Source organism: Ischnura elegans, chromosome 3 (assembly GCF_921293095.1).
Source record: "Ischnura elegans chromosome 3, ioIscEleg1.1, whole genome shotgun sequence".
Lineage (NCBI taxonomy): Eukaryota > Metazoa > Arthropoda > Insecta > Odonata > Coenagrionidae > Ischnura > Ischnura elegans.
The window spans coordinates 72,641,666-72,662,478 of NC_060248.1; the positions used below are offsets into that span (position 1 = coordinate 72,641,666).

Here is a 20,813-nt window from a genome sequence, read left to right on the forward strand (position 1 = left end):
TATGAAAAGGTCCAGGTGTGAATGTAGGAAATTCATTTTTAGTAATATGTAACACCCTGTGGCCTAATACGGTGACAGCAATTCCTCGACATGGGCGACATAATCATCACTTCTTTGTCACCAAAAAAGTTCTAACACACGTTTCAGAATTCAAGGCAAGCTCAATTTTCTTTATGATTCAGGTGTTTCATAAACGTCGAATCTTGGAAAATTTTCCTATTCTAGGGGCCTACGAATTTCTTCCTTGGTTTTAGCCTCACTTACAAGAAGTTAAAAATTGAAATTCAGCTCCTGCCTTGTCGATTGCTTTCACAAAATATTTCATCTGTCCTTGTTTGATGTGCAATGGTAGCAAGTGAATATTTTCTGTCGGAACCAGGGAAACATTAGAGACATTTTTATAACCATGAGTGAAGCTTTCTCGTAGAGGCCAGTTCCGTAAGATGTAATGTTTTTCTCGGGTGCGGCTGTTGTATTCATGAAGAAAGCAGTTCAGAAGCAGCAATAGTAGTTTGACCAAGTATTGCGTCAAATTACTGTAACAAGTGGTACAGCAAACACTTGGTGCTTAACCCTAGCCCTGACCGCCAATTTGGTAGTCAGAGTAAAATTTATATGCAGTTTTAAGAATTAAAGAAAGAGGATATTGCTGCAAAAAGGATCCTTGTCCAGAACACCGAAAGAGTTGACTCTGTGATCACTAGAGGTATACCGAGGGAAGGTGACGACAACTTCAATATACATAATTAATTTGAGAGGCTGATACTTTGTGGAACTCCATGATTAAGGAGAAAGAATACTTTTTAACTCCAGTGAGAATATAAAAATCTCAATCTTATATTATTTGTATAATTAGAAAGTATTACTTTTCCTTCCTTAGCTGCGAAAGCAAGAGAATTGCCGTCCAAGCTTGAGCGGGACAGGCCAGCGTAGTAAAGTGAATCTTCTGAGCTATTGCTACATATTTTAGTTATTGTTGCTATGTTATGCAGCAAAACATTTTTATTATTACTTATGTTTCTTGTTGTTATATATTTTTATCATTCGGGGGAGGATGATGTGAAATAGATGCTGGAAATTTTTTAAAATACGTGAAAATTTGCGAAACAGAATGCAAAATTGATCATTTTTAACGCGGTTTTACGCAATTTACGGAGACTAATCCCCCCCAAATCTACCTCTTTACCATAAATATTAATTATTTGGGAATTTTGCTCCCCTCAAAACCCCTAGAAAAAATTTAAATGCTAAAATAATCCTTTTAATTCCTCCAAATGACCGAAAAGTGATAAAAATTGGAGGGGGGAGCTCCCCCGAAAATGGTGGGTGATGGGGAAAAACGGAGTTCATATTCAGATTTAGGAGGTCATTTTACATGAGTATGAGTAGGAATGGTGTCGGGGCAGATTTTCATGCCGTCCAGTGCAATTGCCACAGTCACTAAGTCAAGTCTAAGATGATTACTTATGTGACAGCTAAAGGTTGAACAAAATTGAATGGTTGAAAGGGGAGCAAAATCCTTGGGACATTTACTTCAGCGAATGCTGAGGTGTGAGAGGGATCCGCATAACAGTAGCATAATTTATTTTTGTCTCAACTACAATCTATGTTGAAGTGATGAACTTTATTTTAGTTCTTTACATTGAAATTGTCGCACTTACCAGAGTAAAAGTCCACACCCATTGACACAAAATTTCCAGATGAGATGACATTTGTTTGTTTAGCTCATTACAAGCACGCTTGAGTCAAAACAGAACAACACAAGTTTCAACTCATAAGTGATAAAACACTGAAATCACAGGTAAAATTAAGTTTTTGAAGGTGCCATACAATTGCCATCAGGATATCTTTTCCTGAAGGCTTTAATGAGCTCAGGATCAACAAGGCGAACTCCATCCAGCTGATTTCCCAGAGTAATCCTGCAAAGGAACCAAGTTAATTGATAAGAAACATTAAATAACAAAACTATAAATAAACATAAACACCTATAAGCCAAATTACTCAGAAGTGAAAGCTGAAAATTCTTCAACGAAAGAAAGTAAAGGAGCATGAAATATTTAAAAGAAATAATGTTATTAAAGAAATCAACAGGAATCCACAATGAGAATTGACTATGAAGTCTCAATAACAAACCATAATCATTTCAAACTTTCACTTCTTAAAATATTCTTGCGTAATTCCTACTCTGACAACAAAAAACATTCATGATCATTATTACCAATTTGGCTGAACATTGTGAGGACGTCCAAACAATTCAATCTTTCGGGTTCCAGGGGAGAGGCGCTCAATGATTCCATAGATTTCATCTGGCTTATGACTAGTTGCACGTACTTCTGCTACAATGACATCACAGTCAAGTCCACGATTAAGATTAGAGGGATTTCCTTTCATTCCCACCTGTAATAAGTGATAGTAAGTCAAGTAATAAAAGACATACTGTTCTTCTGATGATGCAAATAATATTTATTGCTCATTGTCTTTTAAGTATTTAACAATTTTTCACAAACAGACCGCAAATCACTTTACTAATTAAATAATAATGCATAGAATTGTTGCAGTATTTGGAGTTTTTGCATGCCTAGAGCAAACATAAAAATGTTAAGCATGCGATTAATAATTTTACTATTTACAAGTAATTAATGAAACCATCAACAAGGTACATATTATTTTGTGAGATACTGTAATCTGGCAAAAGATTAAGTTGAAATTTGCTTTTAACTTCGTACAATCAACACTTCCAAAGAAAAATCATGGAAATTGATACCAAGTACTGCTGAGGCACTGGGAAGCTGAAGGTTTTAAGATATTTCTGAGTACATTAAACTACCAGTGGGATTGAATTCTAGTGATTTATAACCCCAATTCAATTAAAATTCTAAAGGCATTAATTAGGACAGGCATGAGGAGACAATAGGTAAGAGGATGGGAAGAGACATAGGGGTGGGGTGAGTGAAACAGGATGAGAGAGATTGGGCAATAGTATCTGGGGAGGCTAATGGATTATGAGGCATATCTCATTGGGATGTTAGTCTAGTAATAGGGAGTACATACATACCGTATAAGCGTGTGTAAGAGGCACACCCCTATTTTGAGCATCAGAGCTATGAAGAAAAAAATTTTGCGGCATTTTTTTAATACTATCGCGTGGTGTTGCAGATGTACGCCTGGAATTTCGACAGTTATCGAACTTTCCTCTTTCAATATTAATTGAAAGAGGAAATTATAAGTGGTATAAGAGGGAGTAGAAAGACTTCCGATCCTCTCTTCGCATACGCCGTTGCTCTACGATGCTTGTCCTACTCACTAACAATTTTATTTAAATGCTCTCGCAGGAGTATTGCAATAGAATTGCAGCCGTGGAAAATTTTAAGGCAAAACACGACAGGCACTTAGCATGAACCTTCCCAAGAGCTTGGACAACAATCGGGGCAATCTCAGCGCCGTAGGATAATAACCACGTCGTAGATTTAACGGAACCACACTCGGCCCTCCATCAGCCAATGCCTCTGCCGTTTTTTTTTCCTTTCCGAGACCCCACAGGAAAATAGGAAAACATCAAGTTACAGGGGAACAATGGAAACGTGTTTCATCCCTTTCCCGTCTCACCAACTGACCTTGATCGATCTCCCAGATTATGGAGGCCAAATGCAAGGTGAGTCATCTACTGAGCCCGAAGATATCTCGATAGCTTTCAATAATTGTGTGACACGCACGAGGTCCAAAAAAGAAAGAGATCTAACGCAACGCATATCTGACAGAATTTAATTTTTTTAAGCTCTAATTGTTTGACACAAAGATTTATAGTTACAACAAGGCTACTAATATTCAAAATAGTCCAAACAGGACAATTTCGGAAGAAACAAGCGTATTCAAACAAGACGAGACGGACTGGAAACTTTAGGCAACGCAAACTGCGTATATCACATTGCTGCGCCTTCGCCCCTTCGCTTTGAAGGCAACGACGTTACATGCAAGATCGGACGTGTTCTTCCCATGCTCCTTCGCTCATAGCCTCGTAGCTTGAAATACGGAGGGGAGGGAGCACGCTCCTTCCCCTCCATATTTCGTTGCTTGCTTCGAAGACGGTGGGATCGCGCTCCTTCCCCTGGACCTCTCCTTCCAAGCTCTTCACTTATGAGCATTTCTCATTTCTTCCATCCACAATTTAGTCCAACAATGAACACACTCGTTCGAATTTTTTAAAGCGCAGGTTTTGACACCAATATAATTTTCAGTTGCAATAATCCTCATATATGATATCCTCAATCCCCATCCTAATTAGCGTCTGAAGATGATTTTTGGAAAATCAGGTCCTCAGCGTAATGGAAATTACTCGGCAAGACAGATATTGATTATTAACCAGGTATGTCCTTCAAAAATACGCGTTTCTCTACGTTTGATAACTGATTACTATATGCAGTATAAATGCCACGGGATGTCCACTCGTGGCAGTACATTTAGTGCGCCCTCCGGAGCGAAAAACCCTGTGCGATCTTCCATGTTCACCTCTGGGGTACCGACTTGACGGCGCGATGCTTACAAGAAAAGCAAACAGGAGCATTTTAAAAATATGTCACTAAGGGAGAAACTCCCCTGCCTGCCGCTTGTTTTTGACCTAGGATTACAGATGGCTGACTCACACTGAAAACCAAGGCCACTCAGTTCCCCTTAGACTTGCGACCGGTGAAGGGGAGGGGGGAAGATAAGAAGTTTGTGTAAGAGGCTCTCCCTCACCACACCCTCATTTTCGTCAGCAATTTCTGGGAAAAAAGGTGCGCCTCTTACACGCGCTTATACGGTACTAAGTGGTTATGTTGTGGGGGAGAGTTTTACAGGAGGGTTGGGAATACCATCACGAGTCCCAGTCAAGGCATGAACAATTATAAATTAATCAGAAAAACAGCAATGAGGACACTTCAAGTAAATTCCATCCAATTTACGAATATCATACGAGGTGGTATCGTGCTCCTCGGCTATCTGGTAGAATATTGAGAAAATTGCAGAGAATAATATGGCCCCTTCTCCAGGAAAAATGATTCAATGGCCAATCGATTCCTTTCATCCGGTTTTTGACAGTAAAACTGTGGGTTATAATGACAATATTTATTATACAGTGGAACCCATGTATAACAAACTTGCTTTTACCAAAAGTAAAAGCCATTCCTCAAAAGCCTTCAAAAAATGCCTTTTCACAATGACAGAATACTAATTTTTACGAAGGCACACTGAAATGAGTCCTTATAATGAAGTTGGTCTTGCAGCAAGGTATGTTTTACACTTTCAACCTCTTCTAACCTGCTAAAAAGCAATATGGCCATGACATATTTATTTAAAGATTCTGACAGCTCTAATAATATCCACAATACACATACCTATGCTCAAGGAAAAATCCATCACTAGAAGAACAAGCAAATTCCCACCCCTGCCTTTGGTTGGGTAAAACCTATCCCTATAGCTCACCGGGCAACTCCCACACCCTCTCGGGTGATTTGGGCTGAATGACTGCCGTTGGCAGAGATCGCCAGGCACACACCCCTATTGAAACGTGATTGGGGAGGGCTCATTAGCTTATCGATCATAAAAATATATATACCAGATAATATCATTTGTCAATGTTTTCAGACGCTTTTGGCAAGCTTGAATGGAAGACCTTCACATATTCCCATCAGCAGAGATTAGATAGGTAACTAATTACCTGCAAGGGCCTCATCATGAGTAATAGATGCTCATATGTTTTCTGAGTTTCCACCGTGTTGATGCATGTCTGATGGTGGCAGTTTCACCGGCAATCCCACCAGCATTTTCAGGTCAGAAGTAGAGTTTTATGCTAAATGAGCCAGTATATACATGCTTAAGAAATTGAAAAACTGAAAAACAACCATCACTACCACCACTTCGGCATGTATATAATCCCATTTTACATGATACACCACTTCTGATATTTAGATGCTGACGAAACTGTCAATATCAGGCATGAAACAATGAGGTGGAAACACAGACATCATGAGAGCAACTAATGAATTATATAATTATTTTATGTCAATATAGGACTAAATCATATTGTGCATTTGAGAGAATTCAGTATCCCCACTCTAAGTTTGACCATGATTTCAACAGGCCTTGCCCAATCAGAAAGACGATCCACCTCCACTAGCTCACAACAAGCTTACGTTAACATGAGTATGTAATAGCAGAGAATAATATTACTCACAAGACAGTGTTCTTTTCCATGGTTTAACCAGTGTCCTGTCCTTCCTGTTCTGATGATACGCTGCAGTTGATTTGTCTTAACCCAAATAATTTCATCCACTCTTTCATACCCCCAGAGTTTCAGACACTCTCGACCCAACTCCATAGCTCTCCCAGTAACCCATAAGAATATAAGTCCATCATCTTGAAGCGTGGGTATGCCTAATTGTCTCATCTCATCATCTGACATTGTACCATATGGCAATTCCATGTGGATATCCCAAGGTGGATCAGCCATAATAACAGCAAATTTACCTGCAACATAAGTGAAGCATAATGCCAGTGTCAAACTAAAAGATAAGCCTTGACATATAACTCTCAATATGCAAAAAGATCACATCTCTAAAAGTACAATCACGACATTCATGATGCCAAATACAAATCAAGTTTCTTTTCAACCATCAATGATGGGTATATTTTTGAAAGAGCATGGAGTATAATACATAATGTCTTTCAAAATTCGTTAAACAAAAAAGCATTTGTATTGATGGTGATTCAAACAACGATTCCAAAATATTGGGCATGCATTAGACAGCTGCCCACAGTTTGAGTGATATTTTTGTAATGGTTGAAAAAAAACATGTGGAAAAATATTCAGAATTCAGCTGCTCACAACATGAGCTCTCATTCACCCGACAATTATAGAGCTCTCTTGGCAATTTTGAAGCAGCAATGGATATACCAGGTTTACTTGAGAATTGCATCTCTGCACTGACCATTGACTTCTTGTATGCAGCTTCAGTACAAACCTCTCATTTTATCCAATGTCACTGGTATGATGAAGAAGATAATGATTTTTGAAGTAGAAAAAAATCAAAACTTTCAAAAGCAAGGGTGCATATAAAAACATGCTTATGAGGTCAAATCTGCTCATGATTTTTCAACACAACGGAACATTGTGCACTACTAACTGACAATAGAGTGAGTGGGGAGTGCTGGGAAACAGGCTTAAAAGTTTGGTATCCTGAAGCACACTGATCCTCAAGTAGTTTCAACATGAAAGATGACCATTGTCACCTTGAATAAGACAAAGCTGCCTTCTCATCGCTCACTGTATTCCACCATCACTCAACCTGTGATAGGTGATGGCATATCAATGAAGACAGCTTATCATCAATGATAGAAGTTAAAGAATTTGACTCGTAATGAGGTGAAGTAGAACTAACTACATACTTTTGCGAATTAAGCGGCTCTTTTTCATTAGCATATTACAGTAAAGAATTGAAAATAAAATGCTAATTCACTTTGATAGAATGAGAAGTATGAGGAAGAACTTGAAATGAACAGGATACCATTTGGACTGCAAATTAACATCCCACTGAAAAGGCAAAGTAGTGAACTTGAAATAACCTCCACACAGCTAGCAAATTGAGATCAGGAATCCGCCATCAGAAATATGTTCAATATTTCCAGGATTCAAACCCCAGTATACAAATATGAGAAGCCAGTATATAATCGAGCCACCTCAATTCAACATTTCACATTTTCTCCGTAAATGACGAAACATCACATACCAAGAACATTCATGTCCAAATATCTGAGATCACATTGAATCCACTGAGGAGGGCAGAGGATGGTGGTTGTGCGACTCATAGTATTGGTGGTAGCAGAGGATGAGAGTATACTGTTAACACTAGCTTCACCAGCTGAGCTTCCACCAATAGTAGTACTACTGCTGGTAGAAACTGCGCCTGAAGAACCCACTTTGAAACTGTCTTTTGGAAAAGGCACAGTAGGGCCATCTACTTCATAATGAACATACCTGCAAAATGAATGAAATGCATTAGAGAGCACAAAGTTGATGAGTATGGTAGGATTTGAAAACCACTACCTGAAAATAGAATGCCATGATTCTCAGCGTAAAAATTTTCCCTAAGAATTGCTAGCATGGAATATTTAGGAGTCAAGGTTGTATTACCACACGGTCATAGAATAGTCCCAGAATAATATAACTATTCCAGGACCATTACAACCCCTAAGAACAAAAATTGCTAGGTACGCCCATGAAGGAAACCCCTAAAATATACTCAAACTTGAGAGATTAATGTGAAATATTTCTAACCCTGCTGCGCGAACAGCAGTGAAATGTACAAGAATTGCCATGAGAAAAAATTCCCCTGGACTGGGAATCTAACCATGGACCTTTGGCTTTCCGGGCCACAGACCACTACGCTATCCAGGTTCTTTAATTCCCATGGCAATTATACCGAGGCTCATGGTACTAGGTGTTAAGTAGAGGTTAGAACTGTATTTCGTTCTCAATCTGGCGTGCAATTTCATAAATGCTTACATGAAATTAAAACAGAATGAATTAAAATTAATTAGACTATGTTGCCATCTTGCATCCAGGCATTCCACCGCTTCACACGATGCAATTTTGACTGCACCTTCAAACGTATGCCAGATTGTGCAATTATGTACACCATGTAAAGAGCCTTAATATAAAAAAAATTTCTGCATGATATGATTTTCTGTTATTGTTCATTGTTAACTGCTTTACCATTCAAATTTTTTCGACGGTCCTTTCCACGATTTCCTTGGTTACAATTTTTCTAAAAATTGTGCAACTTAAAAATACATAGTAAAAAGCAATCAGAATACTGATTTTAAATACCTATTACATTCAAAGGAAACACATTGAGAAATCATAAAAAAATGTTAGAGCAATGATACCCATTATAAAATTAAACTCACTTGCAAGAATCCATATGGAAGCAGGTGTTGAGGAAAGAGCAGTCACCTAATGATTCATCAGTATGTTTTTGGATAATCTTTTTAAAATGCAACTTTTTACAGGGCTCAGATCCACTGCTTACTTTAGCACATTCCCCTTTGGTACCATGTGGGCAGAATTCCATCACTTGTGCACCTAAAACAAATTTTATGTAAATAAATTACATGAGCTATTATTGTAGCTCTCTCAAAACTTTTGTTACCTTAGAATTTCAGATTATAACGTTCTGAACATTACCGATAACACTGATGTATTATTAAAGGAAGTTCTAGGCAAAACTATCACCAGTCTCAATCAGTATTAGATTAACGAGTTCAATAATTCAAATGATTAAAAACTATTTATTTTTCTGATGATAAAAAATATACACCCATACCTCCTTGTGATCGAAATCTTTCCGCTAATGAACGCTCTTTTGCTGTTGGTTTGCTCAGGAGGTCAAGTATCTCTTCTCCAACCTTCTTACTTTCCTTTTCACGTATGGATGGCATTGACAACAAGGACTGTGGACAAAAAAAATATTGTACATACAAGCATATGTATTAAATGAACAAATCAACATTTGTATTTTAAAACAACTCAAGAGTTTTAAGATTGAAATGAACCTATCTACCTCAAAATAAGCCCATCTTAAAGTGAACCGTCATTCTGTACATAATGTAGAAGAAGCCAATTTGTATGTTAACATTAGTTCATAAATGGAGGAATAAAGGGAAGATGGCGAACTTTAAGGTGGTTCTCTAATTGAATTTATTACTTCACCAGCTTAGTAAACAATGTTTAAAACTACTGATGAAAATCTTCAAGCTACCTGTCTGCGCATATCAGATCTCGGATGCATTATTGCTGAGAGGTATTGCAAACCACCAAGGTGCCATGGAAAGCAAAGAAAGTTTTCCTCCAAAACAACAACCTCCATCTACCCCTGTAGTTTACGCATCGAGACCAAAACTGATTGTATGAATACATATTTCTTTCAGATTGAGCATTTTTTCATGCTTATCCAAATTTAAGAATGGCTATAAATAGTTTTAACAGAATACCATAATGTCATCATCTTTGGGTTCCTTTTTATCCTTCTTCTTTTCTTCTTTCTCAAGACATGCAACCTTAGGTGCAGATTCATCTAATGTGTCTCCATCACCTTCAATAAATAAAAGAATGTTAATTTAAACGGCAGTATATGTATAATAAACATTTATTCAATAAGAATATCTTTTATTATTTTAAATTAATGTCTTCAAACAAAAATTTGGACTAACTAGGTGGGGAAAAATAAGGAGCAACAGTTAGTTGATAATACCTTTTCTTTTGTTAGAGCTCTCTTCACTTGTCACAACAGTGGACGTTTTCCCCTCAGCACTAAGCTCATTAACCATTGCAACAAGCTTTGCATGCTCTGCAGATGCAACTTCCAGGTACATTTGGCCATTTTTGGTGCATTCTTTAATACTGGTTGTGGCAAAAAAGATCATTCAAATCAAGTTATATAGTACTTACAAATTCACTTTCAACAGACTCACAGCTATCATTTATTTATGCTTCATAGCCATTATTCTATGTGGATTAAAAAACCCTGCTAAAAACGTGTAAATATAAATATCAAAGTTTCAAAGGACTGCACTTAAAAAAGAGTATCATTCACAACTTTGACTCCAAATCAAATTACTTGTGAGCATACAATGAAAAAAACTCAAATTTGTTTTCGCTGGATCCTTAAAAGTAATGTGTTAAAATGTAAATACCGAACCGATCGTAAAATGAGAAGAAATTCGCCGATTACCCGATTAACTGCTGAGCAGCGAATTTCTGTAGGAGATTAACGACGGCTATATGAAGAACATGTTTGGATATTTGCTTTCCAACTGCAGCCGCAAGCTGCCATGATGAAGTGGGTAATGTTAGAGACACTTCACTTAAACACTGAAGCAATCGGCTTTCCACCTCTGGATCAGACCGAAGGTCAACATCAGGTTCCCTGCTTTCGTCGTCGTCTGTGAATTAAGCCTTTCATAAGTACTGTGGGATATTTGGTGATAATTTTTTTTTCCATAATATGATACTTAAAATACCAAAGTTCAAAATTTCAATAATATTAACAGCTCACAGGACATCTTACCAGAGGTTTTTGTGACAGGGGAAGGTACACCGCTTCCTCCTCCTTCAATACTGATTGCACTTGTCTTGGGCAATGCAGATGGTTCTATAAAGTACGCTTAATGACTTTTCTGTTATATCACTTAAAAATACGACATCATTTTCAGAGACACTTACCTAATGTCCCAGCAGACAAATTAAATAAATCTTGCCTCTCTTTTTTCCGCTTCTGTAATTTTTCCCGCAAACTGTTGCGTTTGCTTTTTATTTCCTGAATTGCACTCCATGCGTCAGACATGATTTAAAGCTTTTGTGGGCTATAATAATAATTAAATAAAAATCTGATACAATATAGAAAACGTCAACATTCCGGCTCAGTGTATGTTTACAAACTTGAGAACCGCTTTCAGAAAGCGTTCTTTTATTATCAGCCTTCATTTGTTTTTCCTGATAAAATTGTGGCTGACTTTTCAAAATGACCACAGAGCTGGGATCTGACATTCTTCCTCTGTGAAATTACTTAAAACCTCTCCTGCCAATTGCCTTCGGATAAGATGCTATTGCAAAGCCAGTAACGAATTGGTGGTATTGGAAACTTGGATTCACTGTAATGAATTGTTAACTGGCATTCGGTTATTTAAGTTGGGCTATGCCAATTCACCCACGAAAAGAATCGCATTCATTCATATTATTATCAAAAATAATATACGTTCTGTTTTCAGAGAGAGAGAAACAGCTTGGGACCTGATATGCACCAGCAATGGGCTTATTCCCATTTCTTTAAAATTTTAGATTGTGACAGGTTCGAAAAAATTAAGAGATGCATGTATATATTTCTGTGTCTCGACCTGTCTCCTACTTCTGAAGATACTCTCAGGGAAAACTCGACTGCCTTAACCCTCTCACAGATGAGTTGATGATATCACGAACACTTATCGAGCAGTTCACAGCCACTCCTTAACCATATGCATCCTACTGGTAACAATATATTGTTACTTTGGCTATTGCCTGTGATTCCTTCTCTCGATGAAAAGTTCACCCTGAACGATTAAATGAACAATAATAATATGTTTTACTTGCCCAAAAGACCAAGGTACATTTGCACAGGTATAAGGCACGTCCATCACAAACATAAGTTACTTCACAAGCATAAAATCAGTGTACATATGTATATATCACATATAATAATCACTCATAACAAAGAAAGGAAAAAAAATCACATTGTATAACATTCCATCAAGCCCTTAACTCATGTAAATATTCCTCCAAAGAGTAATATGAACCTGAAAGAAGGAACCTTTTTAATTGTATTTTAAAAGCATTACATTTTTAAATATTTTATTACATCAGCTGGGAGTTTATTATAAAGTCGTACCACCATTTCCCTCGGGCCCAGTTCGGAACAAGAACTCGATTGACATCACCTAATCATGAAAAAGGGATAGGAACTTAGTATTTTCAAGAAAAGAACTACAGTATTCATTCATTCACTCATTATAATGAAAGAATGGCTGAATGGAGATTTTTTCATTGAAATCAAAGTTGTTAAGTTAGCTACAGAAATAAAATTAACTAACAGGAGAGCAGTAGTGTACCCAGGATCTTAAAATACCAGAAATAATGGGGCCCTTCCGGGATGTATGAAAAACACGGGTCTTAGGATTTTTGATGTTAAAAACATGTTTTTAGGACTCAAAAACAGTAATCTTGTACGAGCATTTACTAAGATTAAATATTTCTTTTATCATTGAGGCCATCTTACTTGTTTATGGTGCCTCTTTTAAAGGCTCAAGGGGGGAGGCTGTAACCCAGAAAGCCCCCCTTTGTGGCTACGCCACTGAGATTATGAGCCACCATCAGGCCTGTATCCCAGTGTGCCCCACAGCCTGGAAATCTTTGGCACCCCAGGTAGTCCCCCCTGCATAGTGCTGGCACCCTCCACCACCCTGAGAAGGCATGGGCCTGGCCACCATTCTGAAGTCACTACTATTATACTGGTGTCATGCCTTTGCTCAATATTGCTCACCGTCAGACCCAACAATGAGTGGTGCTTTTTCATATACATAATTGCAAAATTAATATTAATACATGCAAAAGTTAAAATTCCAAGTTCTTTGAAAAATTGTCCACAACTTATATTTTTTACACAAGTTAAAATCCCATAATTATCAATTTTTGGGGCCTAAATGGCCTAGAGGACTCACTAGCTTGTCCCATGGCCACAACACCATGTTTCAGGTTGCTAAATATACAGGCATAACACTCGCATAAAGCAGGATTAAAATCAGAAATATGAATGATCCTCCTTAGTAACATTCTGATTATACAAGAGAACGAAAGAAGTCTGTATGTACATGCCAAGTTACAGATTTATCAATTTAACCACCCAAGACTTTGGATGGGGAAGTCGAAGGATTTGGAAGAGGAGGAAGTAGGTGGTGGGTCATACCTTAAGGAATACTAGAAAGAAATAGCTTGATTCACTTACTGCCTCAGGTCAAAATTTTCAATGTTTTTGATGCAAAATTTTCTAAAATCTTATGAAACATCTGAGTTTAGAGAATTTTCAATATCCCTTAGGATATTTTCAATTACTATGAGTAATCCTCATGACTTCTAGAGTAAACTGGCAGATTTTCATGAGAATTGGATGAAAAGTATGGCTGAGAGAAACTATTTCCCTCTGGAGGTACAAATGCCTCTGGAGACAACATTCATTGAAAAACTGCAGTTTCACCCAGACTTCAAATATAAAAAACAATAGTAGAGATATAGCCAAGAAATATTTTACACTGTATCATTCCCACATGGAGGGATGAAAGTTGCCAAGTTTCATCAAAATCTGAGTTGGTGGGAGTCATTTGCCTGGATGAACTAACATGGAATGACCCAAATAGCAATTGGAATCAGATCATGACTAAGTGAAAAGTTATCACCGAATGATATTACAAAAGTTACAATATGTATTAAAATGGTTGGTGACCTCATTTGTAGATTATAGTACATACATGGGTGTTTAGAAGAAAAGGAGTCAAGTATGATTTAATGCTATGTGAAGATTAATTAACTTCCATGCTGCTTTCTCATGATTATTAGAACCTAAGATTAATTTTGAATGAAAATCCCTTTTGGCAGCTGTAGTGAGTCTATCATATTAGTATTTATTAGATGAATGAATTTCTTTACTAGATTCAGATTTTCACTTTTCTGTGACCAGTTCTTAGTTCTTCAGAAGAGAATTCTGATTTCTGGAGTTATCCAATTCTAATCCTAAGCAACCTCTGGAGTAATAAAAATGTCTAAGGGAAAGTTGCAATCATAATGAAATTAAAAAAACAATGAAGAAATCCTCATCAACTTCTCATCAAAAGGGAAATCAGGTATATGCACAGAACTCCAATCCTCCTCCAATTCCAAGGAAAAAGACTTTGATTATCTATTCGGAATAGACTTATACGTATTTACATTTGGGAACATATCTACTGTTATTGCCTTTCAATTCATGTTCGTATTTACTTATTTTTCATGAGAAGTTAAGTTATAGGTAATAAACTTCAATAATCTGGTGCAGTAATTTTGAATTATATCATTTTATTTGAAATTTACAAATATCTTTTTTTCAACATCAGCTGATACCAGCAACCAGGCAAACTTCAATATACCAAGATTGATAATGGATACAAAAGATGACCTTTTGATGGAGGAATAATATTTGACACTGGACATATAATTAAAAATTTTATCCATTTTCTTCAAGGGTGAATACTTCATGAAGTAATGCCAATCACTGTGCAAGGTAAATTCAAAATTCAGCAATGTATTAAAAATACACAAATATCATCTCAAAATTTGAATGCAACACTGTGTACACTAAAACAATTCCCAGCCACAATGCTTTTCATTTGTCAGGAGTTTACTCGTTCACTGGCAACATTTCAATTAGGAAATTTGAAATTAGCTACACTTTATGAGAATGTGAAGTACACTGGAATGAAGAATGGTAATGAATTATAAAAATTAACTGTTTTTTAAATCTGAGAAAAATACAGTGAATCAAATTATAAAACCCTATTACTTACAGTATTAATACCAACAAATTATCAAAAACCTTTACATATGCTCCAGTTCTGCAAGTACTCACAAAAATAAAGAAAATTCAGAAAGAAAAATCTTAGCCATTCACAGCAACTTCAAAGCCACTGCTCTATCTGATACAATATTCAGTATATTAGAATACCAAAAAGAAAATACCTTTCCACATCATGTGAGCCCATAAAAATGAAAATAAATATTAAGAGCTAGGTATATAATTTTCATTTTCTCCTGATGACATAACGTTACATTTCGAATAAAATAAAAAAATAGAAATAATGTACGTATTAAGCAAAAGCTTCCTTCAGTTCTGTAAGTAATCTGCGGTTATATTCCACATAATTCACTGGATCTGCCTGCACAATGTTTGTCTTTAATCTCTTCTCCTCCTGTGGATAGAGCATAAATACAATTTTTAGTTTTATTTCAAAACCAATAAATATCCCAAAACAAAGCACACATACATAATTACAGTATTAATAGGCAAAAAAATTCTTTTCAGAAAACACTACAAAAATAACTAGAAAAAACTGAGCAAATATGCCCACAAGTTTACTTGATAATTGCAGCCAGGGTGAACAGCAAAAATTGCAATTTACTGCTACAGCAATTAATGCAAAAATAAATGATTGCACAGACTAAAAAACCTTGGCAAGATAAACACATCTACAGTGTGGCACATTCAGCACACTATATTTAAGAAAAAAATGGAGGTAAAAACCTCCACGCTTGTGTACTATTCAATTCCACAACTTCATGGATTTCTGTCAAAAAAACTATCAGATTAAGACTTAACCAGAGGTGTACACTTTCTTGATTCCCCTGTGGAGATTTTCCCCCCAGGTCAAAAAAGAAATTGTGTTCAATTCTGAAATAACATTTGTAAACCTTTCACAAAATAATGGGTGGAAAGTTAGTTATTGCACACAGAAATGTTGGCAACCTCATTTATAAAATCCTTATTAATCTCCTACAAAGCATTTACATTTTAACTCTTTTTTCTATCCCATCATCATTGATGAGTCAAGACCATTACTTCTGACTTAGCTGAAATACCACGGGGCTACAGAGTCCGTACAAATAATGTACTTTCTACTGATGAAACTAATAGTTCTGTATAACATCATTTATTGCAATTGCCAGGATGTTTTAATTTAGTGGAAAATTGTGCTAAAATGAAAGAAATTTGGTTGTATCCACTTGAAGCAGAACAGGTAGTGTCGGCTCCTTAGGTGAATAGAGTGAAGTTTCACTAAACCTACATTTTTAAAGGAAACGTGAATAGGTCCCATTTTCGTATAATTAGGAAATTTTGGTATTTAACATATTGTTTTAAATGTAAATTATTAAGACAGTTTAATAGAAACTGGTAGCACAATGGCCTTGAGATATGCTGATATGTTCCTCTTTCTGCAACATATGAATGACTTCATAAGGTGAAGCGCACAGTTCTGTCACTTAATGTATGAGTGAAGTAAGAGGAAAGAAGGAGAGAAGATGATATGGTGAGGCAAGTCATGAAAAGAAATGGCTTAAACAGTGAAGCAAAACAAAATACACATTCTTAAGAGCAGAAGTCAAAATTACATTAGCACAATCCACTGTTAAGCATAGGCCACTGAAAAATAATATTCATTATAAGTAGGATTTTAACATAACTTATTTCTAAGCAGAATGTTTAACAGTTAATTAAACCAGGAAATTGCTAATATGACATAAAAATTGGGGTTGTTATCAGTGGGCTGAAGAGTGACTCATTACAGATTTATGTCACACTGCACAATTTCCTTAAAAGGGAAATACAAAATGCCTTACATTGTAAGTTTCCATTTTTGTTCTCAATCTGAAGTTGAAACACCTAAAATTAGCATTTTGGAAGACTGCATCATATTCTTCCTGGTCTTCTTTGTTTTTCAAGGTAGCAAGCTCATCAGTGGACATGCCCATCACCTTTTCTCCAGTTTCTTGAAAACCAGTCACCCAAGCATGATCAGTCGCATCTCCAATATTTGCCTGTAAAGTATAATAATATTTCATTCATGCATAGTTAAATACTATTAAAAATATTTTTATTAGGACTGCTGACAATTACTCAATATCATATTTACAAATGCATAGTTTTCATTGCAATATAACTTCTAGAGCTTAAAATATTCTCAACTGCCATCTTATAAGTTCAAGTTCTCATACTTTATTGAGGAGTTTTGAGTGTGGTGAAACTTACAGAAATGTAAAAGGTGGAAGTTTAAAGAGAAGGGCATTTAAAAAGTTATTTATTATTTTATTATGCAAGCAATTTGGAAAACATATTAGAGGAAAACTGACAAAACACTAGGTATATCAGGGCAGAGAATTAGAAAAGGAGAAATACATGAGAACAGAGCCAATAAAAGGACCTATAGGAATAGTCTATAGATGCAAAGAAAAGGCAAGTGAGGAGTCCACTCTGTGGTGAAATATGAGTGTTGAGAAAGGAAGATGAGAAAAGACTGGGGACATTAGCGATTTGGGTATGAGAGATAATGGAGAAGGTGAGATAGACAAAAGGAGGAGTTAACTATGAAGGGTAAGTAGGGGAAACTTAAAGGCATTGGGTGATTACTAAACCTCAAATGGTAGAATATCTTTAATAAGTCATTCATATGCCCTGGGACAGCTGACAGATCCCACCCACAGACTGAGAGGATTTAAGGAGGGCATTTGCATAGAGACCAGTTTAAGTCCTCTGTATACCGTTGTGTCCTATCACTTTAGTATGAGGGTTATACCAGAAGTAAGTTTCCCAATGAGTTACAGCCTTGAGGAAAAGTGCTAGGCAAAATCCGACAACAATGCCATGCGGAGCGGTTCCCTCACTCTCGAGCCCGCCCTTCTACCATTCGCTACGTCGCTCACCACTGGCTTCGCAGCTATCAGAGATGGATGTGTTGATCGCCGCTCCACCTAGTGCGAGGTTTGAGCAGTAATTCGGTTTCTCAATGCAAAGAACGTACCGCCTGTGGAGATTCATTGGCAACTGACTGAGATTTATGGTGAGGAGTGCATTTCCTTTCAGCACATCTGCAAATGGTGAGGGATTTCGCTGAAGGTCTCACAGAAGTTCATGATGAAGAATGGAGTGGAAGACAGTTGGTTTGGGATGTGATTGTCAGTGAGCTGCTCAAAGATCGGAGAGTCACTGTCTGTGAACTTGTTGAATGCATTCATGAAGCTTCCCATGGCACAATTGAAAGAACTTTAACAGAAACAATGGGCTATCACAGGGCGTGTGATCACTGGGTCCCCCGGATGCTGACTGACAGACACAAGGAGCAATGTCTTAACTGTGCTCGCAAGTTTCTTCAACAACTTAGGGAGGAGGCAAAAAGGAGAACTTTATGGACTCTTTCGCCACAGAAGATGAAATGTGGGTGTTTCATTACTAGCCAAAAACAAAACAACAATCTCGTCACTCTGATTCATAGTCACCAAAGAAATTCAAACAAAAGTAGTCGGCAGGAAAGGTTATGTCGACTGTGTTTTGGGACTGGAAGGGTTACTCCTCATCAATTACATGTAACCTGAGACAATAATAAACTCAGATATTGTGAAAAATTGACCAAACTCTGCGAGCAATCCAGAATCACTGGAGAGGATGACTGAGGGAGGAAGTAAAGCTTCTTTACAACAATGCTCGACCCCACACTGCTTGTCAAACACAGGAGCTATTGAAGAAATTTGGATGGACTGTTATGCCTCATCCCCCGTACTGCCTGGACTTAGCTGCCAACAAATTATGTATCACTCTTCCCCAAGCTAGAGGAACACTTTGGTGGCAAACGCATCAAGAGTGATAATGAAGAGCGAGCAGAGGCCACACACTCCATCGACAGCATGAGACTGCTTTGACTTATGAATAAAAAATTGGAGCACATATTCAAAACTGTATCGAAAAAAAAAAAAAAATGGAAACTATATTGAAAAATAGACAAAAATGTAAGCTTTTCAATAATGCATAAGTTAATCATAATCAACAATGTTTCCTATTTGTAAAAAATATGGGAACCTTACTTTTGGTACAATCCTCATATAAAATTTAAATAAACCATGCTGTTTTCCAAGAGTCAACATAATGGAACATGTTTGACCATTGGTTTTTAATAGCTGAATACTCTGGGCACATTGCACGGAAAAAAAGTTTAGTTAGAACTACCGAATTCTGATGAAATTTATCATACTTTTCGGTTCATGTGGCACATTGAAAAATTCAATAACAATTACCAAACCAGTTAGATAAATTTTGTCAAACTGGTTTGTCATCTTTATCATCAATTATTATCTTGTTTATCATAATTATTATCAAACTGGTTCGGTAATTGTTACCGAACTGGCCACACCAGTTCGATAAAAACTACCAAAATCAAAAGGATAATAAAACCGATGTAGCGTGCACATATGAAAGATTTTCCACCCAGAAAAACATTGTTTTGATTAAAAATCATAAAATTAAGAGTATAACGTAAGTTTCTGCAAAAGAAATACAAAGAAGTGGAGAAAAAATATGCCTGCAAGAAGCATTGAAAATGGGCCCCCCGTGTGGTAGAAACGGACTCTAACAACTAGGTTAAATCTATTGCCATGATAATAGCTCACACAAACGTCATAATATACTATTAATGTAAATAATCAACCTTTGCTTTGAAATGAGAATAAGGTGTGACTACAGTTTCCCTTTGTAGGCTTAAGAGGAATTCCTGATACACACAATTGCACGTAGGTACTCCTTATCAATATCTAGTGCAGATGCGAAAGAGAACTTTATTTGCAGGCTTTTTACATCAATGTAGAGATGACTTTAACGTGCTGGGTGATATCCTAAGCATGGATTTGGTCTAGTATGACGACTTATATCACATGTTATTAAACATGATCGCGAATGATAATACCTCAGGAATACCTCTAATTAAAGTTTTAATTTGTAGAAATACACAAACATCTCCTTACAGCTTTAATATGCATGATAATACGCTTATCATTATCTTTGATGCACCAGCTTACATATAAAATTGCAATTTAAAGCAGAAATAAACAAAAAAAAATGAACGTAATGTAGAGGTCCCAATTCACTCCACTCCCTTTTCAGGTTCGGGCCTTTTAGTCTTCCCCACGAGATTTGACCTGGGATGAGTCGGGGTCCGCTAAATAAAGGTGGTGCTGTTCGGCCGTGACAGACGATGAATCCATTTGGTCGAAGAGCGATTGATGCCTATCCACAACTTGACTTTTGTCGCGTAAATGAAATAAGGGCACAGATTTGGATGCCTGGGTTCTGTGTACACCACGTTACTACTCTAAGAAGCAATTAAATGAAGGATGTTTTGACGATTTTGGCAAGATAAACAAAATATGTCCTTCTCACAACACATTAATCAAAAAAAAGATAAAGAGAAAGAAAAGAAATAAACCTTTTCAACATACACGGTGTCTCCTTCAACATACAAAAAGAATAATGAACCCTTCAAAACACACGGCGTCATCTTTAAATTAATCATAACTTTGATAAAAGTTACCAAATTCTGAATCATATTGAATTACAGTGGAACCCCGATCTATCGTTCCCGCATTGATCGTTTTCCCACATTCATCGTTCGCCGCTCCTGGT

General features: G+C 36.8%; 2 protein-coding genes across 2 annotated transcripts in view; both read right to left on the reverse strand.

Annotated features, from left to right (window-relative positions):
• Window positions 1–1,605: 1,605 nt before the first annotated feature.
• Window positions 1,606–11,510, reverse strand: LOC124155999 (N6-adenosine-methyltransferase catalytic subunit). The gene is made up of 11 exons (XM_046530275.1): window positions 11,258–11,510; window positions 11,103–11,186; window positions 10,767–10,977; window positions 10,287–10,435; window positions 10,027–10,127; window positions 9,360–9,486; window positions 8,944–9,118; window positions 7,764–8,011; window positions 6,212–6,504; window positions 2,219–2,397; window positions 1,606–1,919 (listed from the first exon to the last, which is right to left on the reverse strand). Exons 1-11 carry the CDS (start codon window positions 11,376–11,378, stop codon window positions 1,808–1,810), a joined length of 1,800 nt encoding a protein of 599 aa, XP_046386231.1. The 5' UTR covers window positions 11,379–11,510; the 3' UTR covers window positions 1,606–1,807.
• Window positions 11,511–14,651: 3,141 nt separating this feature from the next.
• LOC124156000 (replication protein A 70 kDa DNA-binding subunit) overlaps window positions 14,652–20,813 on the reverse strand; it is a 45,644-nt gene continuing 39,482 nt past the window's right edge. The window contains exons 13-14 of the mRNA XM_046530276.1: window positions 16,988–17,185; window positions 14,652–15,561 (exon numbers count right to left, since the gene is read on the reverse strand). Of these exons, the coding sequence (XP_046386232.1) occupies window positions 15,460–15,561; window positions 16,988–17,185 (300 nt within the window). The 3' untranslated portion in view covers window positions 14,652–15,459. The remainder of the gene's footprint in view (window positions 15,562–16,987; window positions 17,186–20,813) is intronic.

Coding starts and splice junctions, on each gene's coding strand:
- LOC124155999 (XM_046530275.1), bottom strand. CDS start 11,378: ATGTCTGACGCATGGAGTGCAATTCAGGAAATAAAAAGCAAACGCAAC. Junction 10,128..10,286: donor GAGCTCTAACAAAAGAAAAG/GTATTATCAACT, acceptor TATTTATTGAAG/GTGATGGAGACACATTAGAT. Junction 6,505..7,763: donor TTTGGACATGAATGTTCTTG/GTATGTGATGTT, acceptor CTTATGTTGCAG/GTAAATTTGCTGTTATTATG.